The following is an 8,837-nucleotide window of genomic DNA, read 5'->3' as shown; positions in this document are numbered from 1 at the left end:
AAAGAATGAAGAATCAATGCATTAACAATCAACCGATATGAATAAGAACAAAGACGCTGCAGTATTTCTTTTGCACGATGTAGTTTACTGCTTTCTGAACAATATAACAGGAGACAGGAAATTATACACATGGCTGTGGAAATGAGATAGTGACTGATGATCCTCTTCTTGTCGTTCAGGTGTGACAGTATCGACCATCCTTCTCCTTTGACATTAATTATACCAGCAATTCGTCATGGAATTGTGCTGGACTCTATCCTGAGATCCGGGTGTGAAATATTATATCTGTGAAATTGATCCTTGGAACTCAATTGTGCAATGTTCTAATTTAGCTACTTCTGAGAGAATTGAAACATTGCTGAAACAGGAAATCTCACGGCATTCTTGACTTGCTGTCTGAATTTAGACTGAGTCGCCAGGTAAATAAACGTGTTCGTGCAGCAATTTAAGTTTCGCAACATAAACCCAACTCTTTGAAATATGAATTCCGAATTGTTGTAAGCCCTGGCATTTGCTCCTGTAAAGTTGTAATAGAGGAAATCGACAACATGCACGAACCACAGAAGAATGAAGCTGCCCGATATAGTGAAAAGTAAAACCACAGACCGCCTCCTGCTTTCCATCTCTGGGTCACCACAATTCTCTGCGGTACTATGTCCTCTTAGTCCCTTATGGACTCTACTACTCACTAAAATGTATTTCACTGTCAGAGCATTGAGCAATAAAATGAATGCGAATGGGAGCAATGGAGTCATAATATTATCAAACCAATCAAAAATTATCCATCCAATTTCATTGTAGTAGCTTGGCTTGATGTAACAGAACCATGGGATATTGTTAATTATCTTTCCAGGTTCTTGCGTGAAGTAGTAGGTGACATCTTTCAAAAAGAGCACAATCGAGGTTGTTGCTAGAACCATATGAGCAATTTTCTCAGTGCAATATTTTGGTTTTAATTTATGACAACAAATGGCTATACATCGATCTAAAGTGAAAGTAACCGTGAACCAGACAGAGCATTCAGTGGTGACACGTCGCAAGACATTGATAACACTACAGACCGGAGTAATGAAAATGAAAGATCCCGGGAAGTAGTAATAAATGATCCGCCATAGTGTGACTTCGGTGATCATAAATTGCAGATCCGCTGTTGCCATGGCCACCAAGTAGTAAGTGGTGCACTTTGAGAGACCGCACTTTCCCTTGGATAAGATCGCAATGGCGACTATATTAACTGTGTGAGAGAAAATGGGTTCATAATTTCCAAATACTGTTTGGAATAGAGGTAGATGTGGGGTTGGTTAATTTTCTTTTGAATCCTATCTCCACTCTGACTTGAACACACCGAATACTCGACAAGTTCTGAGCTTAAAACTTCATACAGTGGTCTGCAGATGTTCACTTTTTGAAAGAGTTATAATCTGAAAACATTCAATTAATTTGGATCTTTGATTACCGTTTTATGCAGTTTTAATTCTGCCTCACCATGTTTTACCCGAACAATAGCTGGAGCTCATTCATTACGCAAAGGAGACAATTTTTGGCGGCATGACAATTCATAACGTAACACCCAGGCCCTCAAATTATTCATACATCAAATGTATGGAGGTCATGAGTTTGTTAACAACATTATCCCAGTGTTTCTCTGACAACAAACAGTTGACAATCGTCTTTTTCAGTAGATCACATCGAAAGAACAGCAACAAGGCATTTATCTTGAAATGGACAAAAAAGAAGACTGACCAGTCTCTCCGTTTTCAACTTAATACTGTTTTGTACATTGGATAATATGTAGTTTCTCAAACAATTATTTTGAAAAATTACAATCAACTTCCCGTAAGCAAAGCAAACTGCATATAACTCTGCAATAACAAATACTGCCAAAATAACATCAAAATTAGGATCACTAAGCTACACTTAGTGCACTTCCTCAGGGAACAATGCTTCCGTTTGCAGAGTTTACTGATATCCACTATCATTGTTGAGTTTATAATTTATATCAATTCAAAATTGCACTGACAGGTGCTCCAAATTGTAGTTTACCTCAGAGACTTTCCTGATATTATTAACTGTAGTGAAGATATCAACTTCATAATTTAGACAACCAACAGGCGTCAAGCATGATTTTTCGTGCATACGAGGAAATAACTGCAACTTGCAGTATCATTGAAGTCATTTGGCTGAACGGAACTATATCACTGAATTAGTACCTGCATATGTGTGACTTTGCATTAGATATCAACATAAGCATCCACAGAATGAAAATGGATATCACCAGGCACCAAAGGATTGATACAAATTCAGTTTTGCAATGAAAAATGAAAAAAATGTAACCTACCAGGGACACCAATAACAGCAAGCGTATTATAGTATATTTTTAACACATTGTCAATTGGATAATGCATTCTCTCTGAAGTGAGCTTTGCCTTCGTGCTACAGGCAATCGGACTGTGTTAGTGCCTTGCTGGAACTCGAGTGGGATGCTAATGTTGCAAAATATTTAAATTTATTGACACAAGTAAACATGTTATGGAAGGCAGTTAATTCCCCACTGTCATAGAACGTGTTTCATTGATGGTCACGTTCACATTTCTAATTACGAAAAATGTAATTATACATTAACTTATTCTACTGTAAATAAAGCTACATATTTCAAGTCCATTAAAAAATGCAATTGACTTCTTTCACTTGATTCTTCGCAGTTAGCAATCACGTCTGAAGATACCGATTGAAATGCATCATTTTCTTGCCATGTACAAATAATCAGCTGAACGTATCAACAAAATCAACTAAAACAAAACCAGAAGTTGCAGGAAATCCTCAGCAGGCCTGGCACATCTCTGAAGAGAAAGCAATATTAACACTTCGGGTCCGATGGCCCTTCTTCAGAACCCAGGGCAGCTGGGAAAATGACAGTTTACATGTAGAATGTGGGGTGCGGGAGGGGGTAACGAGTAAATGGTAGATGGGGTCAGAGTCGAAAGAGAGAGAAGAACGGTTGGACAGATAAAGTAGTTGACAGGATCTGGTTAGAGGGTAAATAGATGATAATTGGGACAGTTAGTGGTTTCCAATAGATAGTGGGTAACGAAGTGCTGATAAAGGGCTTTTGCACCAAATGTCGATTTCCCTTCTCGTCTGACATTGCCTGACCGACTGTGCTTTTCCAGCACCATGTTTTCGACTACAATAGCTAAATGTTGATAACGGGAAGATTTGCAGCCGTTGCTGTCCGTGACACTAAATAGATCTGCCACAACTTTGTGCCGCTGAGTCTCCTTTGGACAAGGAGAAGGGAAAGTGGTGTGTGTGTGTGTGTGTGTGTGTGTGTGTGTGTGTGTGTGTGTGTGTGTGTGTGTGTGTGTGTGTGTGTGTGTGTGTGTGTGTGTGTGTGTGTGTGTGTGTGTGTGTGTGTGTGTGTGTGTGTGTGTGTGTGTGTGTGTGTGTGTGTGTGTGTGTGTGTGTGTGTATGATTGTTTTGGGGAATGCGTGTTTGAAAATTGTTGTTGAAGAAGGAACACACATAGATGACATCAGATTAAATATTAACATTTTGCAGGAGGTTGGCTAATCAATAGGGACAGAAATTGAGTGACATTTCACTGACAGATGTGATAATCCGCTGGAGATGTTAGATTAAAGGCATTGCCAGACCCAATAAGCTCTTCATCAGGAAACTCGAATCTTCGATCCTCCTGGTGCTTCGATGCTGCCTGACTGACTGTGCTTTTCCAGTACCACACTCTCGACTCTTAACTCCAGCATCTGCGGTCCTCATTTTTTCCCGAACCTCAGTGTAGCCCGCTAAATTAGCAACGGTGTGCAATGCTGCCAAACTGGGCCGGTATTCCAGTTATCTGAATACAAACTAACAAGGTATACACATTTCTCCATGGTGGGATGTCGTTTTGTAGCATTTTATGGTAGCTGGGCTGGTTTCGTCAGGGCGATTTCAAAACTGATGGAAAAAACAGTTCAGCTGTTCTGGCGATATATTCATTCAATGTTGTCATTCTTGCAATTTGACCATGTAAGGTCTCACTCCTCCAGTCAGTCCCACCAGGTTTCCACAACATTGTCTTCGTTAATTAATTGGATGCCTCTATCTTCAATGTGAATCTTTCTCTCCTTTTCCATCTTTCCCTGGGTTTGCTTTTTGATCAGTAGCGTTTCAAGTGCTGGTATTTCACTCTTAAAAGCAAATACATTGTTTGCGTTGGGTCGTTGTTCAAATCCTTGTGAGTCTCATGTGGTGCTCCATGTTAGACGGTGGGTTCCAGTAGATTTGACTTTTATTTCAAATATGGCCTCTCTCTGTCCACTTAACGTCTGTGTTTGTCCCTCTCAGCAGACGGTGTGTTCAGTAGCACAATGACGACTCTTAAGTATTATTATGAAGGACCCGGCAACTAAATTGTGTCAGGATGTTGTCACTTTAAAAAAACAATATTTTTGACCGATCCTTTTTTTATGAATAGACGTTATAAATGTCGAGTTGCTAAACTGGCTACTGAAAATGGATTCAGTAAATACCTTGTAAGATCTTATGGTTTGTTTTAAAATGGTGATAACAATGGAAGGGGAATTGCCAGCACTCACAGACTCAGCTTAATTTTTTCTGCATTACTTATAGTAGTCAGAAGCTGTTTGTGGTCAAAGAATGGTTGGAAGCTTCAGTATCATGTTACGTCCTCTTGGATTGGAGAATTGCATATACAGATCCGTGTTAGAATGTGAATTTTTGATTCTGGAATGTTACAATAATGTAACCATTCATGCATACAAGATGCTATATCTGTTACTGTGTTACGTTTTATAATAGTTAGGCTATAATAAGTTCCTATTCCCTTTGTTTTTATTTTAACTAATAATAATGGGCGGCACGGTGACACAGAGGTTAGCACTGCTGTTTCACAGCGCCTGAGACACGGGTTAAATTCCTGCTTCGAGCGACTGACTGTGTGGTGTTAGCACATTGTCCCCGTGTCTGCATGGGTTTCGTCTGGATGCTCTGGTTTCCTCCCACAGTCCAAAGATGTGCAGGTTAGGTGAATTGGCCATGTTAAATTGTCCGTAGTGTTAGCTGAAGGGGTATATGTAGTGATTGAGTCTGGCTAGGTTGCACTTCGGAAGGTCGGTGTGGACTTGTTGGGCCGAAGTGCCTGTTTCCACGCTGTAAATAATCTAATCTTATCATGCTTAAATCGGCTACACCTGCCTGTGTTGAATAGTTTGAGAAGTCGCATCTGGCCTGAACACATAGAACATAGAACATAGAACATAGAAGAATACAGCGCAGTACAGGCCCTTTGGCCCTCGATGTTGCGCCGATCCAAGCCCACCTAATCTATACTAACCCACTATCCTCCATATACCTATCCAATGCCCGCTTAAATGCCCATAAAGAGGGAGAGTCCACCACTGCTACTGGCAGGGCATTCCATGAACTTACGACTCGCTGAGTGAAGAACCTACCCCTAACTTCAGTCCTATATCTACCCCCCCTTAATTTAAAGCTATGCCCCCTTGTAATACCCGACTCCATATGCGGGAAAATGTTCACACTGTCAACCCTATCTAACCCCCTAATCATCTTGTACACCTCAATCAAGTCACCCCTAAACCTTCTTTTCTCTAATGAAAACAGCCCCAAGTGTCTCAGTCTTTCCTCATACGATCTTCCTTCCATACCAGGCAACATCCTGGTAAACCTCCTCTGCACCCGTTCCAGTGCCTCCACATCCTTCCTATCGTATGGCGACCAAAACTGCACACAATATTCCAGATGCGGCCGCACCAGAGTCTTATACAACTGCATCATGACCTCAGGACTCCGGAACTCAATTCCTCTACCAATAAAAGCCAGTACGCCATATGCCTTCCTCACCGCACTATTTACCTGGGTGGCAACTTTCAGAGATCTGTGTACATGGACACCAAGATCCCTCTGCTCATCCACACTACCAAGTATCCGACCATTAGCCCAGTACCCCATCTTTTTGTTATTCTTCCCAAAGTGAATCACCTCACACTTAGCTACATTGAATTCCATTTGCCACCTTTCTGCCCAGCTCTGCAGCTTCTCTATATCCTGCTGTAACCTGCCACATCCTTCCTCACTGTCAACAACTCCTCCGACTTTCGTATCATCCGCAAACTTGCTCACCCAACCTTCCAACCACTCTTCCATGTCATTTATAAAAACGACAAACAGCAATGGTCCCAAAACAGATCCTTGCGGAACACCGCTAGTAACTGCACTCCAAGATGAACCTTTACCATCAACTACTACCCTCTGTCTTCTTCCATCCAGCCAATTCCTAATCCAACCTCCAACTCACCCTCAATGCCATACCTCCGTATTTTTTGAAGTAGCCTACCATGGGGAACCTTATCAAACGCCTTACTAAAATCCATATATACCACATCTACCGCTTTCCCCTCATCAACCTCCTTCGTCACCTTTTCAAAGAATTCAATAAGGTTTGTGAGGCACGACCTGCCCTTCACAAAACCATGCTGACTATCCTTGATCACATTATTCCTATCCAGATGTGCATAAATCCTATCCCTTACAATTCTCTCTAAGACTTTGCCCACAACAGAAGTGAGACTCACCGGCCTATAGTTACCAGGGTTTCCCTACTCCCCTTTTTGAACAAGGGAACCACATTTGCTATCCTCCAGTCTTCTGGCACTACTCCTGTAGACAAAGAGGACATAAAAATCAAGGCCAATGTCTCTGCAATCTCCTCCCTTGCTTCCCAGAGAATCCTAGGATAAATGCCATCAGGCCCAGGGGACTTATCTATTTTCACCTTTTCCAGGATTTCCAACACCTCTTCTCTACATACCTCAAAGCCATCCATTCTACTTATTTGTGACTCAGTATTCACATCGACGACAATGCCCTGTTCCTGAGTAAATACTGAAGAAAAGTATTCATTCAGTGTCTCCCCAATCTCTTCCGCCTCCACACGCAACTTCCCACTGCTATCCTTGACTGGACCTATTCCTACCCTAGTCATTCTTTTATTCCTAACATACCTATAGAAAGCCTTAGGGTTTTCCCTAATCCTACCGACTAAGGACCTTTCATGTCCCCTCCTTGCTGCTCTTAGCTCTCTCTTCAGGTCCTTCCTGGCTACCCTATAACTCTCAATCGCCCCAATTGAACCTTCACGTCTCATCTTGGGATAGGCCGCCCTCTTCCATTTAACAAGGGATTCCAATTCCTTATTAAACCACGGCTCCCTCGCACGACCCTTTCCTCCCTGCCTGACAGGTACATAATTATCAAGGACACTCAATTGTTGCTCCTTGAACAAGCTCCACATATCATTTACACTCTTGCCTTGGAGTCTACTTTTCCAAGCCACACATCCTACGTCATGCCTCACCGCATCATAATTTCCCTGACCCCAGCTATAACTCTTGCCCTGTAATACACACTTATCCCTCTCCATCACGAGAGTAAAAATCACCGAATTATGGTCACTATCCCCAAAGTGCTCACCTACCTCTAATTCTAACACCTGGCCTGGTTCGTTACCCAGAACCAAATCCAGTATGGCCTCACCTCTTGTTGGCCTGACTACATATTGTGTCAGGAAACTCTCCTGCACACATTGAACAAACACTGACCCATCTAACCAACTTGAGCTATAGCTTTCCCAATCATTATCAGGAAAGTTAAAGTCCCCCATAACAACCACACTATTACTGTCACTCATCTCCTGAATCACCTTCCCTATCCTTTCTTCAATGATTCTAGGACTATTAGGAGGCCTGTAAAAGACTCCTAACACGGTGACCTCACCTTTCCTATTCCTAACCTCAGCCCAAACTACCTCAGATGGCAAGTCTTCATCCATCGTCCTTTCCACCACTGTAATACTATCTTTGACAAGCAATGCCACACTCCCCCTCTTTTACCCCAACCTCTGACCCTACTAAAACATTTAAATCCTGGAACCTGCAACAGTCAATCCTGTCCCTGTTCTAGCCATGTCTCCGTAATAGCCACAACATCGAAGTCCCAGGTACCAACCCACGCTGCAGGTTCACCTACCTTATTTCGTATACTTCTAGCATTGAAGTATACACACTTCAAGCCACTTTCCTGTTTACAGGCACTCTCCTTTGAAATTGATGCCATGTTCCTAACCTCCCTACACTCCAGGCCCTGCACCCTGAAGCTACAATCTGGGTTCCCATGCCCCTGCAGAGTTAGTTTAAACCCCCCCCCCCCCCCAAGAGCACTAGCAAACCTCCCTCCAAGGATACTGGTGCCCCTCAGGTTCAGGTGTAGACCATCCTGTTTATAGAGGTCCCACCGTCCCCAGAAACAACCCCAGTTATCCAAAAACCGGAATCCCTCCCTCCTGCACCATCCCTGTAGCCACGCATTTAAGTGTTCTCTTTCCCTATTCCTCGAATCTCTATCACGTGGCACGGGTAACAAACCAGATACAACAACTCTGTTCGTTCTAACTCTGAGCTTCCAACCTAGCTCCCTGAAAGCCTGTCTAACATCCTCGGCACTCCTCCTACCTATGTCGTTGGTGAAAATATGGACCACGACTTCGGGCTGCTCCCACTCCCCCTTAAGGACCTGGAAAACACGATCAGAGACATCACGTACCCTTGCACCTGGGAGGCAACATACCAAACGTGAGTCTCTCTCGTTCCCACAAAACCGCCTATCTGTGCCCCGAACTATCGAGTCCCCAATTACTACTGCTCTGCTCTTCTTCACCCTTCCCTTCTGAGTAACGGGGACAGGCTCCGTGCCAGAGACCTGAGCCCCGTTACTTACCCCTGGTAAGTCATCCCCC

General features: G+C 42.9%; 1 protein-coding gene across 1 annotated transcript; it reads right to left on the bottom strand.

Moving 5' to 3' along the window:
* Nucleotides 1–332: 332 nt before the first annotated feature.
* LOC148136312 (putative G protein-coupled receptor 139) lies at nt 333–2,405 on the bottom strand. Its single transcript, XM_087983613.1, has 2 exons — nt 2,339–2,405; nt 333–1,234 (listed from the first exon to the last, which is right to left on the bottom strand). Exons 1-2 carry the CDS (start codon nt 2,403–2,405, stop codon nt 333–335), a joined length of 969 nt encoding a protein of 322 aa, XP_087839739.1.
* Nucleotides 2,406–8,837: the final 6,432 nt, after the last annotated feature.

Source organism: Chiloscyllium plagiosum, unplaced genomic scaffold, assembly GCF_037043375.1.
Source record: "Chiloscyllium plagiosum isolate Xiang-an unplaced genomic scaffold, Cpla_swu_hap1 HiC_scaffold_46, whole genome shotgun sequence".
Lineage (NCBI taxonomy): Eukaryota > Metazoa > Chordata > Chondrichthyes > Orectolobiformes > Hemiscylliidae > Chiloscyllium > Chiloscyllium plagiosum.
Note: the sequence above shows the minus strand (reverse complement) of the source record. Positions and strands in the feature narration are given on the sequence as shown.

What these genes read in the sequence shown, in the direction of transcription:
- LOC148136312 (XM_087983613.1), bottom strand. Translation starts at nt 2,405, where the DNA reads ATGCATTATCCAATTGACAATGTGTTAAAAATATACTATAATACGCTT. An exon ending in TGCTGTTATTGGTGTCCCTG is followed by an intron (nt 1,235 to 2,338) that starts GTAGGTTACATT and finishes TCTCTCACACAG; the next exon opens with TTAATATAGTCGCCATTGCG.